Consider the following 23,651-nt stretch of genomic DNA (forward strand, 5'->3'; position numbering starts at 1 on the left):
GTAGGTTTCAGCCACCTATATTCTCATCCGAGTTTAATCAATAGCACATCAATGTTATTGTTAAAACAGCAGTTGTATTTGTTTATATTCTCTCAAGATATAAAATCAATGATTAAAGGGCACTTACCATATCGTTATTGTTATAGTATAGATAGAATTCATTATTTGTCTTTGGCACCAAATAGTACCAATAGAAGAATTATTATGAGCTTGAGGTTTCACCAGCTTCCGACTGCCCTTCATACTCAGGCATTGAATAAGGTGCAATCCAATGTCTGCACATGCGACAATATTTGTATATCCATATCCATATGGTATTTTGTTGCACCTTGTACACTTTACCTCGAAAAACGTGTGTATTACCTCTTTTAACATTATTTAATTTTAGACAATGTTGTGCAGTTTGTTTTTACTTGATGCAAGCCCCAGTATCCCAGAGTTTGTTATGCGCTGGAGCATTGTTTGACATATGCTATCCAAAGGCAAATAGGCTGATGTACGTTGTTTTTGTGTATGCTGTGTATTGTATGTTGTAATGCATTTTTTTTTATGTTGTAATGCATTTTTTTATCTACTGATTTTAATGAATCAAGTATTTGTTGTGAAAAACGAATACACTAAACTAAACATTGCAGTAAAGGAATCTGAGCGTTGTTTTTGTGTATGCTGTGTATTTTATGTTGTAATGCATTTTTTTTATTTATGTTGTAATGCATCTGAGGGATTTTGGCATGAGGTTTATGCATTGGCACAATGCGTGTGGGTGATTCACGTCGGTTAGTGACTTTGCACTTTCTTGGGCCGTGACTTCCGCTAGAGCACCTGCTTTATTAATATCTACTGCACCCCATAATGTTCTCTGTGCAGGGTTATTAGATATGAATACAATTGGTGCGCCTAGTGGAAGTTACGGCCCAGGAAAATGCAAAGAATGCAGCAGTCAACGCTAACGTCAAACAGATGTGCTACCCCTATGGAATGTTTTCAGTTTATTTACACTCAAAATAAGAAAGAGTTCCTTCTTGCATTTCAGGTCGAGAATGAATGGTTTGACAGAAATAAAAGGCTTGTCAAAAGTACTTGTATCTCCTATTGGTTTTGCATTCCTGGCCCGTGGGATTTCACGGTTTCCAAAAAAAGGACTATTGGGGTTCAGAAATGATAGGTGGCTGGTTGATCCACTTTTTCCGCAACATCAGGATTCAGACTTAATGGTTCCAATTTAATTTGCTGCGGAACTGTAAAACCCCTACCTTTGTCAAAAGAAGATTTAGTTTCTACACACGACACGCTATCATTAATTGGTTTCTTTGAATTGGCCATTCTCTTAACTGCACAAAATGCCAAGCAGTATCATTCATTCTTTAATCAGTACATGAACTTCGACAACAGAGAGAAAGGTCAACATCACATGCTTCTTCTTAGCATGCCACAATCAGATTGAATATTTTCCTTCATGCTTCACAATATTCCAAACAAAGGGGAGCAATGCAATACCCAATTAATGTGAGAAGAATATATGACATCTTAATTAAAATGCAAGCAAAATTGTTGGTTTCTGGTTATAGATGTGAACAATCCCTTGTGTGGGGGTAGCCAATGACCAGATGAATGAGAGCTGATAAACCTAAAATGTGAATACTTGAAAATTATACAAATGGCATACTCAATGTCATAATAAAGGGAAGGGGGAAGAACAGATTAATTAATACTCAATAAACCAAAAATATGTATTCCCCTCCCATTCCTTTCCACACAGTGTGAATATTGTGGCAGCTGAAACAGGATGACACTAGCCCAGGCTCTTCTTGATTCAAATTGGCTCAGGCTTTGCGTTGGAGCACTGTGTGCATGTGGTTTTGGAATTGCAGTGTTCCTGCACTCGGATCTAGCAAGCAAACCGGTCTGTGCCTGCTTCTTCATAGGTTCCTCCTCCTGGACGCACCTTCCGCACAATAGGTGGTGGCTAGGTGCTCCTTCTAGCATCTGGCCCCGAATATCACTATTACTTTCCTAACACCACCAAGCTCAGGATGGAGCCCTATGCTAATCCATCCATCAGTTTGTCAGAACCCAGCAAATTCTTGGGCAAAGCGATCCGAGCATGTGGCCCAGCCATTTTTGTGTTCCAGTCACAGGTCCCAGCAAACAGAAAGGTCGACTCCATCCTCCTCTTTTTTTAGTAGATGAACCTCAGGGCCTCCCCTCCTTCAGTATAAGCCCTTATTCTCGTACCTCGGCAGGAGTAATTCGGCTTCTCTCCTCTCCACACAATTAATGTATAATTCCATAAAAGGTGATGAAGTGGGGATACAGGCTTCATGCTTCACATGCTCAGCAAGACAATCCGTGTGTGTGTCAAAGGCATGCAGCATGTGTTCTCTGGTGCTCTGTAATGATTAAACCAGGTACATCCCAGAATACAAGTGCATGCTTCTGTTTGACAGCTGTATGTACGTACTGTAAAAATGACAAATTCGATTTTCAAAATGCCTGTAGCTAAGCCACTCAGGGTCATTTTTTTTATGAATGTAAATTGCACGCAGGGAACCATCAACGTGTTCACGTGTACATGTTGTTGGGCCCCTGCATGCGATTTCATACCTCTGCAAAGAAGAGGGAAAAACTGAACAGTAAAACCAGGTGAAATCGTCTTTACTATTCTGTTTACTCACCTTCTTGTACAAAATTAAACTGCCTTTAAATTGCGCTTTGCTGACAACGTTTACTAATGGATTCCAATGGAAAACGCCGGCTCTCTGAAGTTGCTAAACACAGGCGAATGCTAAGAATCCATTCATTTTAGGCGTGCATGAAAATCTCAGGAAGCGTAAAATTGTACAGGCAAGATGAAGGAGGTAAACTTGGCCACAGTGTAAAAACCACTCTGTGCACCCTCTACACCATGTGTGAACTCGAAAGTGGGTTGGAATTGGAAAGGAAGCCTGGTATCATTATGCATCCTTTTACGCCTTCATTTTTTGCGCACAGACAATTTTAAAATGAGCACAACAGGGAATACAGTATGGTCTCCAAAGAGGCTGTCACAGCTCATTGCATACCCTTTAGTTGCCCACACTTCAGGTAGGGGGTCATAGAGCAAAGCGCAGTAGGCGGCATGGAAATATCCCAATAAATAAAATAATCCTGACTTTTATGAATGTGTGTGAATACTCAAGCATTATGACAAGAAGGTGATGTGATATTTTACATGTTGAACCGCAATTGAAGGTAGAGTATCACGGTTCGACTCATTTTATGGGATGGTTAGTTGTTCAAATCATTAATGTACTCAAGCAGGATACAACATCTCGTTCATCACTGAAGAAATACATCAAAATGAAGTTTGAAGATGCTTTGCAAATCTTACAAGTTGTAAACATTGATTCTGTTGAAAAATGTTTTACGGGATAAACATACTTTTGCGAAAGTAAGACAGTGAAAGCAGTTTGATTTTTACCTTATTTCATTTTTTCCAGTTATACAGTTTGGCTTCACCACAATCTTTGTTGCTGCCTTCCCACTGGCCCCTCTGCTTGCACTACTCAACAACATCATTGAAATACGACTCGATGCTTATAAATTTGTAACTCAGTGGAGAAGACCGATGCCTGCAAGAGCAACAGATATTGGTAAGGAAGTGGACACATGTGTTTTTGGTACATTTCGTCCACATAATTTACTTGCACATTTTGATTGATTTACTGTTCATAAGGGGAACAGACGTTCACGACATTAAGGGACTGATTCACAAAGCGTTTTTAGATTGTATTGTCCTATTGAAAAACGCTTTGTGAACCACGTCCTAATTAGCTAAACCATAAATGCAGCTGCGCCTGCAGGTGCCGAGCTGACTACAATGTGTGCACGCTATTTATTGTCTCTCTGCACAAGTTTAATCTTAGTGGTTTTATGGAGATGATCAAACCACACTGCCCTCTTTAAGCATGGAAGAAAGCCAAAGTTGAGCGTGCTTCTTTTGTGCTTCTCTTATGAGCTGGAAAAATGCAACGTGTGTTTGTTTCCGTTGGGAGATAAGATATGCTATTGTGCTTGATTTCTTCCTGGAGCCAGTCTCGCGTGCGACTAGGCGCGCTGTTTGTCATGAGAGCTGTGTGCTTAAGGGGACGCTTCTGTTCTACTTCTCTCCTGCCAGCGTCAGCTTCACGGTGGCGGGTCTGATCTTGTGGGCCTCTAAGCCAAATGAACGAGGTCCAAATGCAAAACTGGGCGTGCTTGAAATCGAGCTTTGCTTTTATGCTTCGCTAGATGTTTCCCCTTGTTCATCTCTTCGTTGCTTCTTGATTACGAAACTACCGAACAATCGTTGTACACCGAAGCTATGTGGCCAACAATTAACAACACAGAGTAAAACATTCGAGTTGTTTATTTTCGCGTTGAACCGTCTCCTGGACGTTGGAGCATAATTATAGGAAATATTAAGGTGAGATACTCATATGCCAATTCAAGGTTAGCTGAGGTTTCATGACTGGTACAATCTCCACAAAACACGACTTCAGGTGGTAGTCCTACCTTTTTATGGATGTGAGCAAACGGTACACGGGTACTACACAGGCAGTATAGCTCAGTGGCAACACGCGTCAAGAATACACAGAGCAACACGTTTGAATCCCGGGCCCGCTCTTAGAAACGTACTCGCTATTAAGCGCCTTATAAATAACTAATTATAAATCATATTGAGTTTTATCAATCTTTGCCTTTTCATCTACCTACATTGCCTTTGTGTGGAGAGGCAGCCCACAACACTAGTTTAAGTGCAGGCCTTTTGCTGGCGCTCTTTGTAGATGGTGTTAGGGTGTTTTTTTTAGAGCAATGCCTCTGTTCTCTTGCTGTGCGGCTTACTAATGGTTGTCCTCTTTCATTAAGAGCCTACAGTTATCGGAAAGCAACGAGTTTACAAGACCTCCGTTAAGGAGGATGCCAGGTTCAACTGAGGGCAGGGAAGACCAAACAGGGAAAAAAAGGCAGCAGTGGAAGTGAGGTCACAGACACATGGTGAGCTAAAAGACCAAAGGCATGTAAAGAAGGGAAGGTACAAGACAAAATAACAGGAGAAGGCAAGAAGAAGTTATCATAAGGAGAGCGTGTCATGGGTGGGAGAACAATGTGATGTTAAGCAGATCAGGCGAGCCAAGGGACATGGGGTGAGGAAAGTGAGTGGATGTGAGGATCAACATATGAGATAAGGCAAGGAAGAGGAGGAGATGATGAATAGAAAAGGTGCAGAGATAGCATTAAGCAGAGAAATTGCCACAGGTGTTTGAAAGGAAAATGAGATTATATGAGGAAATGGGGGGAGAGGAGATGAACATTTGGAGAGTGAAGAGTTTAGCGAGATGATGTGAGGTCAGTAGAAGAGGAAGTAAGTGGTATATGAGGAATATCACAGATATGCAGATAGGGGAATGTTAGGAGGTGCAAAAGGAAGAAAGGTTGAAGGTCAAGGGATGTAGATGTATTAGGGCAGGAAGATGAGAGGAGTGTTGTTAGAATAGTCGCAGACGAGAGGGAATGTACATCATAATGGTACATGAAACAGCACTTCAATTTGCTTCCATTTATTATTGAGGTGTTCTGCCTCTTGTCTTTCTTCCCAAGTTCACTAAGTGGATCTACTTTATATGTCCTTTCACTGAGGCCAGATGATGTGAGGATGAGAAACTGTGGACTCCTTAACATGTGGTAGAAACCTATTCATGTTCTAAATGTGTTACCACAGGATCCGAGAAGCCCCTCAGGTGTTTTAAGAAATCATTTATTCAAATCAACTGCAGCATTTCTTACTTTTCTTGTGTGAAGTGGAAACATTTCTTAGCTTCTTCACACAGGAAGCAGAGCACTTAGAAGGTGACACTTCACAAATTGATAACCTCCCAAACTACTTCCCTTCCTTCTAATAGAGGGATCATAAACTTCATTCAATCTCCCAGGAGAATTATAAATCTGAAATGCTAAATGGAATCCACCTTTTTCGCCCTACTTTCATTTTTCACTGGCAGCATTGATGATACAAATAGTTCCCCACAATAACCTCACTACAATAATTCTATGTCATGTACTGCAAGCATGCATATTTCATGATCAAGTCATTTTGACATATTTGAACTGTATGCCTTTCTACCATCAATAATGGATTATTTAATCCTCAATGTGTGTTTCTTTAATCCTTGATGGGACTGTACAGTTAATGTTTGAAAGACATAAGAAAAACATTCTTGTGAAACGTGGATACCACCAAATGATATTGATGAATTTCATAGTGTAATTATAAAGAATCTACACATGTATATTGTCTGCATTTCAATAATCTACACATAGTCTGCTGGTCACAACTAGTCCAATAACACATAATTCTGCTGACCTACAGATGATATTCGTTTTTATGATTGTTGATGTCTCTATTCACTGGTAATCTAATTGCAGAAAATGTTTCTATTTACAAGTACCAGGTTCTGACTGCTTTTTGAGACAGTCTAAGGGTTTTGAAAACCAATTGATTATAAAATAGCATTGATTAATATAATATCTCTAGAGATAATTTCTCTTTGATGAATACAGCAAAGGCTGTTAATCATTTTCTCCCTTTCTTCAATTAGGTATCTGGTATGGAATCCTTGAGGGTATTGGAGTCTTAGCTGTTATCACAAATGCATTTGTTATTGCCATTACATCAGATTACATCCCACGATTTGTCTACGCGTTCAAATATGGTCCATGCATCGATCAAGGATACCGACAAGAGAAGTAATGTTCACCTTCTACAATATTCTTATTTATGAAACCTAATACATTAATTTAAACAATATCTACTAATATCCATTAATTTGTTTTCATGGCACATGCCCTTGTATTAAATATATTTAAAAGCATATGGTGGTGATAATAGATATCTTGTAATTATGAAGGTGCCATTTGATATGAAATGATATGATGCGTCAAAGCTTTTTATTGAAGATCTCAACCGTGATTGGGTTAGATGGATTCAGAATAGGGATCTTTTTTCCCGTTGACATTTAATGAAGCAAGTTGTAATACAATATTTTGCAAATGTTGGACACACCATAACATTGAGCATCTCTTCCTCCAAACGTGCATTATTCACTTTCTATTATAAACATAATATTTGAAATGATGCATTTCTTCAATATGCAAAAGATCAAAGTGTAACATGATACATTGTTCCAATCTGCTAGTAAACTGCACCAACAAAATGTACTTTCAAAGCGTATAAGGCTTATTATTATGAAAGGAAGATTGGTGTAAAGTGAATGCAAAATATGAGCAAATCGAAGATCATAGGGCAGACTTTTCCTCCACATGGTTTCCGCTATGCCAGAGTAATTGGCAAACCCCTTCTATGATTTAGCATTATTGCATTCACTTGCTACCACTGACTCCACTTAATTGACCATTTCAAAATTACTTGTCCTGTTTGGAGCGAAAGCTGATGAGGGAGCAAAAAGAAAATGATCAATGCATTATTGGCACATCACAAGTGCTTTCTGTACAGGTTATTTGTTTATGCATATTAATTCTGGAACATGCAGTGGTGTGGTACCTGTGATCTAAGCAAAAGGATATCCCACAAACAATAACCTCATATGAATTTCAAATCATATAGCCTGTGCAAATACGGGACGTAAGGTCACAACTTTAAAAAATACAATGTTTTTCAAACATGAAAAAGATGTTTCTAATTACAGAACTTCATGCGATTCAAACGATGCTTATAGTGTGGTTACATATTACAGATAGAGGTGAATGCTCTGCAGTTCTAAATTGTAAATTCATGGGCTCATTTAGGGAGTCTAAAATGTTTGTTTTCTCCCCCGCCAACAAAAGCAAGTGTGCCTTACACTGCTTAGACCTCCTCCTCCAAAATGGGCGTTTCAGTGCTCTGTCATTCTTTTACACATTCTAAATTCATTGGCCCTGAGGTTCACATTGCTTGTGTCTTCCCCTCTGCCTACAACATGCCCCTGGAATTCTAACTGCTTTGACCTTCTTCACTGTCATATGGGTTCTTTGGCGCTCTCTTGTGCCGACTTAATGCACATGTTGGAAGCGACTTAAAGCAGGTCCCTTAGAGACTACAATCACTTGGAGAAAGTGAAGAAGCGTATGGTACAGTTGTTCACTCGCTTTGGTTTATAAGTGGGCTTTGTGTCACCTGACAATGGGTCTAATGTTGCAGCTGCCTTGAGGACAGTTGAAGCCATGCATGTGCTCTACTTTGTCCATGTTCTCTATCTTTTGGTTACCTGCTTTATAACTCGGCACACACAACTAGATGAGAGGGAGTTAGGGCCTAATAGATTGGCAACCCCTTTAGATGCTCACACAATGCCCTGAATATGAGAAGAAAGTTTCCACCAATCTTGACTTTGTGGAATTCAGCCCACCATATTCTGTAATTTGCATGGACAGTGCATCCTAAGGGCCGAACAGAATAATAGCCAGTGGCAGCCACTGAACAGTGCCTCCTTCATAGATATACAGCAGCAAATGATGAGTAATTTTAAATTGTTTGTGGCAGCCATTTAAAAAGGCCTCCCTGTGTTTTGGCCTGTACAGTACATCAATTAGTGAGCTTTTGCCACTCGAGTTTCTGTTGCAATTGAGACTATCCAACATATAATGTATGAACATGGACTATCTGCCAATTGTCCATAAATCTTCTATGAACCTTCCAACAGGATCCACACTATTTTCAAGAGGAATATGACTCCTGACATAGTCCACTCTGGATTAAAGTTAATGTGAGACGTGTTAAACACGTTTGTGAGGCTAAGGAATGTACATGGGGTGGTTGTCTTTTGCAAGAGGATGTGGCAGCCGTGTGCAAGGATGCCCTAAAGCAATGCTCCAAAGTCTGGATGGACCAGGAAGAGCAAGCCGACGGTCAGAGATCAGAAACCCAGTACGGAACATCAACAATACAAACATGTTTATCAGACACCACATTTTCTGACAGTAGTTCAAGTATCACTATGACATGCTTGTGAGTACTGGAAACATGTTAGCGGCCATGGGACTGATTTCTCCCCCAGTGTGTCTTGATTTATGAATGGGTGTTCCATGAGAGTTCACTGGGCCCACTGGAAATCACAGGATTGATGCCAATGCTCTTTTCACATGTCACCCTGAGTATTGATGATGATGTACAGCGTCAGAGAAGCCATCTGTACTTTATCAGCTAGCTATGCAAAGCCTGAGCCGCCTCCTTGGCTTGTGCACAGTGTGAATATGTTTTTAGTGTCATTGTGGCTATTGCCTAAGGCCACAGAAGACATCCCTATCACTCAGACAGTAGAGAGTTTACGTTCTTAATAATGAATGACCAACTTATTGCTGAAAGCTGGAGCGGGAGAAAACACTACGCCCATCTCTTGGAAAATGAAAACAAATATTTTTCAGATGATGATTTGTGTTCAAAGATGGAGGGTATAAGGAAATGTGGTGGAGTCCTTGGATCTATGAAGGAGTTGTTGAGTGGATTGCAAAAATAAATGTCCCTTCATCCTCAATGTATTCAGGTCTGCCATATTAGGGCACCAATACAGACTTCACTTCTGCACTCTCTATCATCACCACCAGTCTGCACGCTCTACCACCACCAACAGGAGGTTGTACTGCAAATGTTGCTGAAGTGGCCCTGCTAGCCAATTTGGCCACTGTGTTAGGGTTTGCTCAGTCTAAGGGCACACTGCAGGGGGGTGGGTGGGTGGAATCACTTGCTAGCACATGACCAGTAATGATCTGAAGTGTCATCTGTGGTGAGTTAGCGTATCTCATTGTCCCTATAGGTGAGGGTGCTGAGCTCCAGAGTTCTAGCCTGGACACTAATCGATGTGCCCCCCAGAGGGTGCTTGGACAGGCTCTCACTGGAGCCTTGTCACTCTTTCAGAACGTGTGCTCAATGAGTCTGTGTTACTGAATTCGGACCATATTGCTCAACAGCCTGCTGACTGGGAGTAGGAGAAATAGAAAGCAGAGAACCAATGTGGGACTGTGCATGAGCCAGTGTGACTGCTCCAGAGAAAAACTGAAATAGTTTGACCACTGGAAGGAGGTGTACTTATCCCACACATATGGAAAACGAATGTATACATAGATTCGGAGACCACTTAACACAGCAGAACCACCAATGAGGAACACATGATTTCCAAGATCACACTACACATTGCAAACACCTTTGAGATTCCTTGCCACAGCAAATAGAGACAATAATCCAATAAGCCAGTACGAAAAACTGGCTAATAAAACAATACTTAACATGAGGGTTTAAAAGTGCCAATGACGACTAACCAATCTCAATGGACGAAACAAGCAAACCATGGAAATGACCGATCAGAGATAGTCTTATAAACTGAATCACAGCGTTGTTTGTATAAAAGACACTGGATAACTTAAACAGGTTACTTGGGTCCAGGAGCAGCAAATGCATGCTCTGAAGCTCCCCTGAGATTGCTCCATGAAGAAATTGGTGTAGTGTCGAGGAGCCTGGAAAGCACTGTACGTATGAGACGTCTGGTTTGAGGAAGGCTGGCAGGACTGTCAGCATTGTAGAGATGATGCTAGGTGCCGCTGTTACCTGGAGAGAAAGACCACAAGTTGCTGCTTTCTGAAAACGCCTTGGAGAGAGAGGCTGGTCACAGCTTTACAAAATCACATTGCAACACATTGGGGTAAGTGGAGAGCCTGAGACTGTTCAGCAGAAACTCCTAGGGAATGAAATGAAAGAGACAGGACCTGTACAGAATGGTACAACTATTGTAAATATTGTCTCCCTAGCAAACACCCAGACTGGCAGGCGGAGAAATACTCTTTCCAGCATATCAAAACACGAGACAACAGCAGACTACATGTTCCCTGCTGCTTCCTACTGGACAGAAGGAAAGCCATTTGGTAGAAGGCTGCTTCCCATGGATTGCACAAACTGCTTAAGGGTTTTGGTAACAATGACATAAATTAATGAGAAATCCCAAAAATGGGAGTTTTCTTTCTGTCTTATAACTCCTGTCAAATGTTGTTGGATTCACTAGGGATGTTAGTAGAAGGGCTTTGCTGCCTGATTTTTTTCTTGGGCATGGCTTCAACATGCCCCAGCTCACCATGCAGTGAGTGGATTTCAGACATACACCATGGTGCAGCAAACACCTCTTCTCCAGCTATCTCTATTTTCAGTGCTGCGCCCCATAGCATACAGCTAAATCCCACAATAATTGTGGTCCAATTGTAAACAAAGCCCTTCCACCTTTCCTTCTCTTGCCTTCATGAGCACCTTATCTATCCCTGTCCCTCATCCAAACTATCTACTTTGCCTTTGCCCCTCCCTACCCCTCCTGAATTTTCGTCATACTGCTAATTTGCCTCTCTGACAGGCACCTTCACTTCTACGCCATGAACTATGCAGTAGGCGCTATACAGTGCAAGATAACATTACATAAGTGGAAGACACCAATGCTGATATTTATTGAGCATGAAACTGATGCTGAAGTAATAAGGTTGTTGATGTTGTTGAGGAATGTCCCAAGCCTGGAAAGCTGACAATATACGGGGTGAAAGATGGCGTTGTATCTTAATAATAGCAGGAATTGGGGGATCGTACCAAAACATTTCATACCATCATTGCAAATCTGATTTCATCTAATTATTTTAACTGAATTATGAGGGGGAGGGGGGTTAAGGTTATAATAAATGTGGGGGCATATGGTCGGTCTGAGGGGGGACTCCCCCTGCATATGTATGTGGTGGGTGAAATTGGTTAAAAGAAAGAAAATCAATGTTATGGGATTCACAGTGATTTTTTTCAATGTTTTTACATCGATCCAGTATTGGCATGTGAGGGGCTCCATGGTTTTCCTTGCCATACAGTTCTGATTGATACAACTCGAGTCAAATTTGTGTATGACACTGAATCCTCCTCATACTTTCACTGTGTGTGTCGCGGCGTAGTCCGGCCTGGGGGCGCTATTCGCTGCGCACATGAAATACAGACAGACACAGAGGATGCCCATATACGTCCTTCTTTATTGTAATACACAGTGATGGTAACTGCTCCCTCCTCCCACCACCCATCATATCCCTTTCCCGTAACGTCACTTCCTATGCCGCATCCCGCCCCCCATAACTATGGAAACGTCAACGTGGCATCTTCCCCCTTTTTAAACAATAGCCAGTATGTCCACAACAGGTGAACATCCCTTGCGGGCCTCCTACCCCATCTCTTCAATCCAGTGGCACAGCTGGTTCCTAGCTCGCTGCGGGCATGAGCTTATCCATTCGGGGGTTTTCCCACTGACTTCACATGTCGGGGAACACTCTAGGTCTGAGTCCTCTGTATCTCTGTGATCCCCTTGGTACAGGTTGTCTGAAGCATAGTCAATGGGGATGACTACGCGACCACTGAGTGGCTGCGTTCTAAAGGAGGGAATGTTTTTCAAAGGAGAGGAGTTCCTTGTAACAGGGACTCCAGAGCCTTCCACCGTGATCATAGATCCCTTCTTCTAGATCACAAGCAGTGGTTCTGCTTGAAAGATGGGGGTTTGCTTGTGGGTTTTTGTCTGTTGTACGACCACGACATCTCCTACCTCTATCTGGGGTGGCCGGGCCCTTCGCTTCCGGTCAGCATAGTCCTTCATCCGTTCCTTGGCAGCCTCATCTCGTTCTCTTAGTTCCCGATCTAGGTCGGCTACCGGTTCTCGAGGCAGGGCTTGAGGAATTTGTGTCTGGTCATTTCTTCCAAACATAACTTCCGAAGGCGTTCGTCCTGTAGTGCTATGGGGCGTATTGCGGTAGTCTCTTATGAGCTGGTTCAGCACTTGTTCTTAGGGCTGTCCTGTCAGTTTGGCTATCTGGAGTGCCCGCTTCAGGTTGGTCATGAATCATTCGATCATCCCATTGGCTTGAGGCCACAGTGGGGTTATCTTGCGATGATGGAAACCCAGGTAGGTCGCGAACTGGGTGAACTGGTGCCCGTTGAATGGCGGCCCATTATCCATCTTGAGTACCCGCGGGACGCCATAGGCGGAGAAGATGCGGTCCAGAGCGGGGATGACGTGGTGGGCGGAGATCTATGAGATGAGTTGGGTCTTGGGATATTGGGAGTACTCGTCCATAACCGCCAACACATACTTTCCTCCCTCAATGGGCCCCAAGAAGTGAGATGCCACAGCTTCCCATACCCCTTGAGGGAGTTCTGACATCCTCAACGGTTCTGGGTGGCAGTTTGGTGTGATAAGGATGCAGGTGGGGCAGGTCTTTGGGGCCTCATCTACCATGGAGTCTAGGTTGGCAAACCAGACTTTCTGGTGTAGCATCCGTTTGTTTGACGCCATCCCCCGGTGATTCTCATGAGCCATTTCGTTGACCTTTGCTCTTCGGGCTAGTGGGATCCCTAGTTTGCGGTCTTTGATCAGAAGGTGGTCATCGGATAGTGCTAGTTCATCTCGTACCTGCACCAGCTGTTCGACGTCGGCGTGTATTATGTCCCCTGCTGCTCTTCCTTTCTCTCAGACTCATCTCCACATGCCCAATTGAAGACCCTCATAGATGAGCTGGCACTCCGGATCGCTTTCCGTTTCGCGGGCTACCATCCCGATGTCTATCCCAGCTGGAGTGGATTGGTGTATCAGATATCAAAGATATCTCTCGGCCACCGAGGGTTCTGGTACACACCCCTCCCGGGGTCTCCTGGATAAGAAGTGCACTGGGTTATCCCCTTTCCCCGTCGGTGCACAATTTCAAAGGCGTAATCTTGTAGCCTTAGCCCCCAATGTGCTATTCGCGGTGGCATTTTGGCTTGGGGATTTCCGTACAGAAACAGTAGTGCTTGGTGGTCCATGACCACTCAGATTGGTTTGCTGTGCAAGAAGAGATGGAAATGTTTGCATGCCCAGACTACGGTGAGGCCTTCCTTCTCTGCCTGGGACTATGCTTGCTGTGTAGTCGATAGGCTGCGGCTGGCATATGCAACAATGTGCAATTGCGAGGGTTTATTTGGGTCCAGTTGTGCCAGTAGGCCCCTAGCCCTACCGGGCTGGTGTCTACCGTCAGCACTGTCTGACGATCTGGGACATAATACCACATGTTTTCGGCTTTGGCGACTCTTTTCCTGATTTCTTCGAACGCCCTTTGACACTCGCCCGTCCATTGAAAAGTGGCATCTTGTCTGGTTAATAGCTTTAGGGGCTTGCTTACTGTCGCAAAGTCTTTAATGTATTGGGTACAGTAGCTCGCAAGCCCTAGAAATGATCGTAATTCCTAGACATTGGCCGGGGGCTGCCCTGTCATTTAGTGTCGACACTTTGCCAGGGTCTGGGGACATGCCTGACTCTGAGAAAAATGTGCCCAAAGAATTTCAGTGTGCTCTTGCGGAATTCACATTTGTCCCGATTTAGTGTGAGGTTGCTGCCTCCAGGGCTGTAAACACTTTCATGAGGGCCTTGTCGTATTTGCTGACATCAGTGCTGAAAACCAGGATGTCATCGCTATAATTGAGGCAGTTGGGAATATGCTTGATGACATTGTGTACCTCAGCCTGAAATATTTCTGCGGCCGAGGATACCCCAAAACTGAGCCTTTTGTAGCGGAAGAGTCCTAGGTGAATCACGAATGTGGTTATGTTGCGGCTCTCAGGGCTCACCACCAGTTGGTGATAGCCTTTCTGCAGGTCCAGTTTCGAGAACACATTGGCCCCGTTTAGGAGGTGTATCATGTCGGTGGTGCGTGGGGCCAGGTGTCTCTCCCGCTGTATGGATTGGTTTGGGCGCCTCATGTCCATGCAGAGCCTGATTACGTCAGACCCTTTCTTCGGGACTGGTACTATCGGTGACACCCAGGTGGTGGAGTCAGTGGCTGGCTCAATGATGTCTTCCTCAAGCAGCTTGTGTAGTTCGTCCTCCACTTTCCTCTTGATGTTGATCGTAATTCCTCACTAGTGTTGTGCCACCGGGCGTATCGACTCATCTATATGTAGTTTGATCGGTCTGTTCTTTAGTTTTCCGATGACCTGAAAGATGCAGGGATATATATTTGAGATCATTTCCACGGGGTTGATGTATTTGTGGACCATAATGTTGTATAGGATGTGGATGAGTCCCATGTCGACCGCTGCTTTAAAACTTAGCATGCACCCACTGTCCGTTTCGGTTGCCAGGACGTGGACGGGCACTCTTTTCTCATGCCCCTTGTATCGACAAGTGCCCTCAAATTGTCGTAGGCACTTGAGGGGTGCCTTGGCACAAAATGCATAGATGTCTACTACGGCGGGGCTCAGCTTCGGTCTTGCAGGATGTTCCCTGAACACTGCTTCGCTGATGATGTTCACTGTGGCACCTGTGTCGATTAGGAATTCAGTGGGTTGTTTGTTTAATTTGATAATCAGAGTAGGGCTGTGCGCTGTGGCCGTGGGATTTCCCAGGGCATATACATAGGCCTTCTTCTTCTGATCGCTTCCTGAAGAGCTGGGGTCTGAGTCTGATGGCAACATTTTTGTTTTGTCATCCCCTGTGTCTCGTTCGCGGGAGTCTGGGTTTGTCTGGGTAGGTGATCCTTGAGATGACTTGCTCGGGTGGTTCCTTGAGAAGGGTTGGAGTCGTGTCTTGTATCTGGATGGCGTTTCTCTTGCACAATCCTTACCTCGATCTCTGAAGAGTCTGCACACGGCCTTGAAATGTCCTTCGCCACACGTGGCGCATCGTTGCCCAATGGCGGAGCAGGTCCCTTCATGGGGGTATTCAAACCTGCACTTATAGCAGAACAGTTCTTCTGATCTTCTTTCGGGTTGTAGTTTGTGGATGCTTTCCCCTGTTGCAGGGGTTTTGAAACTCTCCACCTGGGAGTCTATGGCTCGCTCTGCGCGTGCCAGCGCAAGTATTCAATCCAGGGTGAATGGTTTTTGGAGTAGTTTTGGTCTAAATGTTTGGGATTCACACCCCGCTATTATTTGTGACCTGAGTGCTTCAGTATTGGAGTTCGCAAAGTAACAGTGCTTCATTTTCGTGCACAGCCGCATAACGTAGGCATCCATGGTCTCACCTTTCTGTTATTTGGTGCTGTGGAACAGGTGCGTTTCATAGTCCACATTGGTGTGGGGTGTGAAATATGCATCTAGCGCATCCTTCAACTCTTGGATGGAGCCAATAGAGTCGGGGGGCATCTCGTCAATGAGGTCCCTGGTCGCAGATCCCACGGCTAACTTTAATAAACATTTTTGGCTATCGTCTTCAATGAGCCCTGTGGCACCCATATACAGGTCAAAGTCCCTGATCCACTTGACCATCTGAGCCGCCAGGGTGTTGGGTAATCTATAGAGGGACTTGATCCGCCACCTGGGGGCCCTGCCCTTGGCCTTGGGCTTGTGCCCATTGATCATTGTCCTGGCCAGACATGTTGGCCTCCTCTTGCTTGTGTCCTTGTGAACTTCTGTGTGGCTGCCTCTTGGCACGGGCACCACACCCTGCTGCCCTTCCCGCTCCCCGTGTCACTCTTTCAGGGGATGTGCCCTTGTCCTCACAGTCCCCACTAAGGCTGCCTCTCGGGGCACGAGCACCATCGGTACGCCTCAGTTCTTGTGGGGTGGGGTTTCACTCTGAGCTCTCCTTCTGGGGCCCGGTTGCCTGTCTTACTTTGCAGCAGGCTGATTTCCCTTCTTCTGGGCATGTGCTGGCAGGCTGGGTCCCCCCAGCTTCTGTTCTCACTGCCTCTGCCCAGACTGGGCTCAATAAATAGACCATGGCAGCAGCTCGGAGCAGCCTCTTCACAGCGGGCCTCCGGCGCTCTTAGCTGTGACTTTCTCTGTGTGAGCGCAGGGCAGTGATGCCGCCTAGTATTTGCCCCACTCGCTCTCCGTAATACATGCGCCTCACCAGAGGCCATCCCATCCTCGTTGCCAGTGTCCCGGCATGGTCTGGCCTGGGGGCGCTATTCGCTGCGCACATGAAATACAGGGTGTTCAGTGATTTTTTCGAAAACATAATGTCGAAAGACAATAATGTAAAAAAAAAAATATCGAAAAAAAAAGTCAAATTCTTTTTTTAAAATTATATATTTATTTTGGGGTCCGGGAATAAAAAAAAAAAGGGGTAAAATGAAAAAAATTAGAAAAAAGGGGGGTTGGGCGGAACCCCCCAATTTCGAAAAAAAACCTATTGAAAAATAAATTTTTGTTTTCGAAAAAATGACTATGAACCGAAATACAGACAGACACGGAGGATGCCCATATACGTCCTTCTTTATTGTAATACACCGTGATACTAACTGCTCCTTCCTCCCACCACCCGTCATATCCCTTTCCCGTAACGTCACTTCTTATGCCACGTCCCGCCCCCCCCCATAACTATGGAAACGTCAACATGACAGTGTGGTTGGTGGGTTTGATGCTGTTCCCGGGAGGGCAGGGGGTGATAACATCTATTTCTAGCACATCTGAGAGTAAAATGCATGAGTGGTACATGTTGCACTTCTTCACCATTAGGCCTATCAGGAATGGGTAAACAATGAAAACAAATCCCCCAAGGCCACTCACCAAGACAAAGGCTCATATTAATGCAAAGGGAGTTGTGCTTGTCAGAAAATATTACAAAAGTTGATGACAGAACCTGTAGAGTTCAGAACCAGAACTGCGTATTACTAAGCAGTAAGCCCAGATGCACTCTTGGAGAACCTAAGTTCAATAATTCATTTAACACCAAAATAGTAATAATACTAATAATGATGATAATTTGGATTCACTGTGTAACATCAGGCTTATATTGATGTATTTGTCTTCATAAAAATCATTCAATTCAATGGTACTTCTTCAGTCAATGTAATAGCAATTATTTCAAATGCAATTTTAGATACAATAGACCAGAAATGTCAAAGAAAAACATTTATCGCACTCATCAGTGATAAGGTTCGTTTTAATTCACCCATCATCCTTTTTAAAAAAAAAAAGAAATTTCCCGACAAGGATATTGACAAACAATGTGTTATATACATTTGTTCTGCATGACATGAACCAACATCAAGTCATGCCACCATTACTGTATGTCGTAACAAACCACCAATACAAGCAAAATCAAGTGTATAAGTTAGAAACAACTTTTCATGTGTGCATCGGTTCCCGTCTGGGAAAGTTTGTGGAAGTTTTTATAGGCTAACAGCACCCTCCAAGGAAGCCCTTTTTGTAGATATTGCTAAAATAACCAACGCGTTTCGGATCCTATAGATCCATCTTCAGGGTGGGGCTTCACTGTTCTTGTGTTCATAAAGGCAAATAGTGGTTTGTATTTTCTTTAAATCTTCCTCTCTCCCAGGAAGTTGCTGTGATCCGGGATCAAGACCCAGTCTTCAGAATGAAACTCTCAGGAGATTGGGAAGCGGCAGGTAGCGGCACGAGAAACCCATGATCCGCGCATGCACCAATGTGTGCGCCCCCCTCTCTTTTGTAGCTGCTTCCTGTAGGGTGAGGGGGAGGGGCCAAGATCACTGATGCTGCCTGGACTCAGGACACCGGCGGTGCACTCCCGCTCCCATATTTTGCTTTTGTCTCTCCTCAGGACCTGTAGAGTGACATTCTGACTTGCACCTTCATTGCTTACATGTGAAAACTTTGCTTCATGGGAAGAAACACTGTGAAGGTCATTGTTTCCCAGCAGATTCACATTTGGCCACATGTGCTTAGATTCCCTCCATTCTCAACTTAGCACAATGCCTTGACTCTCTAAGGACTTTCCGCCATATTTCAGCATTTTGTAAAGATTTGTTTTCACGACATATACTGCTTATGTCCCTCAGAGTTTATGATGCAACAATCATGTAGATCTACTTCTCAGCCATTATGTGCTGTACACACAGTGATATTTTATTTCCATGACTTTTGAAACTCTTAATATATTAGCATCTACTGTTATCTGAAACTTTTTATCACTTTAAAAATATTTGGATTGTTGACATTTACTGGATACCCAAACCCCTCTTCCAATATTAAACAAATAACGCAGCTAATTAAAAAGCACTTTATTATTACTTGCTATCCGACCTCATGCTTGCTATTGAATGTCTTACTCATATAATTTGTAAGTGATCTTCGGTCTTTAGGCTTTCATGCTCTTAACATTTGAGCCCAACGTGATAAGAGCAACACATGTTCTGCACAGGGGCCCCGTGAATTGGGCGAACACATCTTACTACCCCAATTTGCTAATTTAAGATATATATATATCTATATCTGTCATGGCAAAATTAGAAACTTTTCGGCATTTAGATATGTGTATGTTTTTGTCCTGTGGGCATCAAAAAGGTCAACATGGCTACCTCTTCACTTTGACATTTCCCAAAACATGTACATTCATTTGATAATGCCACAAACATTTCATAATATCCTTCAAGCCCACTTGTGGGTTTATATTGAACTCATTTTATTTAAATGGACCTTAACTTTAATTCATTTATTTTTAATTTACAAAGGTTTTGACTTTTATTTGGTATTTGCTCGATTTTGTTCCATTTACCCTACCTCTGTCACTTCTGAAATGAGGCTTGTCTTGATCTGTGGGGTGCTACAACTTCCCAAAATGCGTACTTTTGTCATGTGAAGCATGGATTTCCCAAGGGTGGACTCCCTTTTGCTATTAAGGAAAGGGGATGGAGGCCTGTGGTCCAATTGAAAGCCACAGTGTAGAGGGTGGATTTAAACCCCCAATCAGATGCCATGAGCCTTTCTAAAATAGGTTTGATGGCCTTTAAAATGCCCAGTTTTCTTCCTACTTCCTTTGTGTGTTCTATTTGGCTGTTGAGTTAGGAGAGAAGAGGACAGGACAGGCACACAAACTGGTAGTTTTGGAGGAGTTGTAGATTAATGTTGGCAAACTTGGGAGAGATTTTGAAGAGTGTGTTACTTGTTCCTGCTGTTTGTGCTGCAATGTGCTTAAGAACACAACGTCTGCTCCCAGTTCATATTAAAATCACACTAGTCAAATGCAATACCTCTATCTTACTTAACTAGACATACCTCAAAATCCAACCAACTCATGCGCAGACTCCCTTACTAACACACGTCAGGAAAAGCCCACTAGGTCCCCTTACTGCCGCTTCAAGAACGTTCACATGGAACCTCTGGAACTAAGTCTCAAAACACTAGCATCCTCACCTTAAAGGCCCTCGACAACAAATGCTGGACCCTCATTACTAAAGACCAATCTGCATATTATTCCTCAGTCTTCAGAGCAAAACCTAACAGAAGCAAGGCCCTATTGGAGGCAGTAAAACACTGTTCCACCCTGCTATGCAAACCAGTAATCTCATTATACACAGTAAAATCTAACATAATTAATAGAATATTCATTGCTAAAATAGACACAATCAGACAACCCATTGTAAGACAAGATTTTCTTTTCGCACCTTTCCCTCCATAGATATCTATGGGACCCCATTATTTGTGCTTGTTGTGAACTCTATCCTGACTTTTGCTTTACTTGCCTTGCCGGTGCTGCTCATTCTTATGGAGAAGCTGAATAATCCTTAAGACTGTCAGTTCTAAGAATTTTTGTATTTTTATCATTGCACACATCACCTTACAGTGAAGTGCAGTTAACATACTTGTATCCTTATACAACTGTTTTGTATTATGAATTTGTGCTTACTTTGCCAATGCTCCTAGGAGAAGCTGGTGGCAGCTGTGACATTTTTACAATTTGTGTGGTCTTTTACCCATGCACTTTTGCATTTTCCGCAAATGGCTACTATACTATGATGGCCCTGCCACAAGATTTTTCCTTTGTTCTTTTGCCATATTGCACTTTGGACTTCTTCCTGCCTTCTCAGGTCAGGAAATGCCTTAAATGGAACCACTTTCCCGGCAAAGTGGTGGTTTTTGCAGACAAGGGGGCTTAGTGTCTGTGGGCCTGTGGAAGCAGCTCAGACTGTCTAATGCCAAACCACTTCCTCACATGCCTAAAAGTCTGTCACTGGGCATTTGTGATGACCAATGGTTGTCCAGTATTGGGAGAACCCCTGGCTATTTGAGCGGTGCAGATCCTTAGCATTGTTGGGCTTGCTTCCAGCTTGAATAGTGGAAAAATTGAGGGCTCCCGCAACTGTTCATCAGATCACCATTAAAGCCAAGACTTCTATTACGAAGTGCAACCTAATGATGAACTGAAGAGGACCCCTAGCAAAGACCAGCATCGACTTCAGTGGTGTCCCAGTCAGTGAAGCCCTACTCCTTTGGCCTGATCTCAAGAAGTCCTTCATTGGTGCTCTGACCCCATGACCAGTGGGAACAGCTAGTCTCAATACCTGCTCGAGGATCTCTTCCTGCTGAGCCTTCAGATGTGCCCCTGCATTAACCGGTAGACTGACCAGCTCTCTCCCGGGCTTCCTCGCTGTAGCCTTTGGTGTTCTGAGCAGAGCCTTGGATCTTTGCATATGTCCAGCTTGTGGCACAATTCACCTGCACCTGCATTTGCAGCTGCCTCAGTCCAAGGGCTGGTGCTGTTTCTGCCATTGTATGATCGCCTGTCGCCACCTGAGAGTGGTGACCTATTTTGGAGCTTGTCTTCTACATGTCCCTGTCTCTCCCACAGAAGACTTCCTTTGTCTCTGTTTGGGTCTTCAACTGGATGATGTCTGGACCCGTTTCCAATGCACCATGATCAGCTGAAACTAAAATCCCTTGAAACATATTATCTATGCTGGCTACACCTCTGCTTTTGATTATCCCTGTGAGGTGCAAGTAGTGAATGCGACAGACAAAATTGCATGGTTCCGCAGCGGACTTCCCCAGACTGGCTGTAGTGTTATTATGAAGTTGACAGAATATTATTTGATATATTGAAGCAGGCTCTCTATTAAAGTGTGAGAACACTCCTGCCCAGTATGTAAAGAGATTCGGAAACCACAAAAAGAAAGATGGTAACTGTAGTGATTAAGGTTTCCATGTTGTCTTTGTGTCTTTGCAGAATGAGTAGAATGCTGAGTGAGTGACATGGAATCTTGCTGGTGAGAATGTTGTATGGTTGAGAGTTCTGAGTGAATCAGTCGGTGAGATGTAGCCTACCTGGGAGGATGCTAGTGCATTTTTGCCTTGAGCTCTGATGAACTTGACATAAGAAACACAAAAGATGTACTGGAAACTCATAAAAGGAACAACTGGAACATCAAGAGATGTGAGAGTCATCATTGGGAACCCAGTGTCTAACACTAACACTTGGAATACGTATATGAATGACTCCTTGAAGAAGGATTGTTTGTCAACAGTGAAACAAATATTCAGGCTCTGCTGGTATCACTACCAGAAGTGGGTACACCATTTAAGATAGGAACAATTACAATTGTTGGTCTCCTTGACCTTCCTACATCCTCAGGCAGTAGGTATGTCTTAGTGGTCATTGATTATGCCTCTAGAAACCCCAAGGCCATCCCACTGAAGATAGTTATTTCCAACTAAGATGGTAAGTGCGTTGGTAAATCTTTACCAGACATATTTACCAGGGTTGGCTTCCCTAAAGAAGTTCTGGATTAATGCTTACAAGAGGGGGATTGGACCCCAGATTTCTTGTTGCCAGTGGGACAGTCGATCCTCCTGGTTTGACCATGTGTATGTATCAACTGAGGTTAATCTCCTTTGCTCCCCATTGTCAATGAAGAACATAGGCTTAAGTGACCATCTAATACTGTCTTTTTCCATTAATTGTCTGGTTGCTTTACATTACGTGCGTCCTGCTTCAGCATTGGTTGCCGTTGATGGAAGGGGCTTAACTGTTCATGAAATGCAGCCTTATGTAGGACATGTATGACTGAGATCAAAATACTGGTTGAGGGGGTGACATTTTCTCGGTTGCACGTTTCAATGCAGCTATTTTGTCATGCTTCAAGAAGTTGATCGGGATGGGTCCGCCTGTTCGCCTCAAAAATATTTTCCATCTATATGACAGCAGGATAGCCTGCGATAAAAATCATAAAAGGGGGCTACTTAGAGTAATGTTGCATGATCGCTCCATTAACACAGAAGCCTTTAAGAGGGAGAAGAGTAAAATTCTACAAGGATATAAGAACTACACTAAAGGCCTACTTCATGGAATTATCTGCGCGTAAAATCTGGTACTTGTGCATAAAACTGCATGAGAAACAATGCTCTGTGATTAATGGAATCAAAAGCGCATGACTTTTCGAGGACTTGCATGGAGTATGCACAGGGGCTCAGCATGTCTGTGGAGCCGTCAATCACCCTGCGAGAGACACCACACAGAGCGTGGGCATGGCTTGCGCAGAGGGCTGGAAAGGGGGCGGAGCACAGAAAATGTGGAAGAACATGCAAAAAAGTGGGTGTTCCGAGGCGGCCGTCCCTTGCACATGACCACAATTCTGCCAAATGACATGTATTCATGGAGCCACCCATGCAGCCTCTCGGTATAGAAATGGCCACGCAAATCCGTCAATGTCTACGCCCAAAGACAGGCGTAAAGGCACTTGCACATAGGAATCGCAGCGCAGAGGTGGGTTTGCATGCAGATGAGGGGTGTGTGTACGCAACCAGGGTTCTGATCTAACTTAGGGGTGCTATTCTGGCTGTTTATGCTTTGCATGGGGGTGTGTCAGGGGCATTCAGGGCGCAACTTGCAAATACGGTTACTTTGCGCAGT

General features: G+C 43.7%; 1 protein-coding gene across 1 annotated transcript in view; it reads left to right on the top strand.

Annotated features, from left to right (window-relative positions):
• The window catches only part of ANO3 (anoctamin 3), a 2,087,603-nt gene that overhangs the window by 1,944,240 nt on the left and 119,712 nt on the right, over positions 1-23,651 (top strand). The window contains exons 22-23 of the mRNA XM_069623502.1: positions 3,480-3,632; positions 6,618-6,765. Coding sequence (XP_069479603.1) covers positions 3,480-3,632; positions 6,618-6,765 — 301 coding nt within the window. The remainder of the gene's footprint in view (positions 1-3,479; positions 3,633-6,617; positions 6,766-23,651) is intronic.

Source organism: Ambystoma mexicanum, chromosome 11 (assembly GCF_040938575.1).
Source record: "Ambystoma mexicanum isolate Mex_15411 chromosome 11, UKY_AmexF1_1, whole genome shotgun sequence".
Classification (NCBI taxonomy): domain Eukaryota; kingdom Metazoa; phylum Chordata; class Amphibia; order Caudata; family Ambystomatidae; genus Ambystoma; species Ambystoma mexicanum.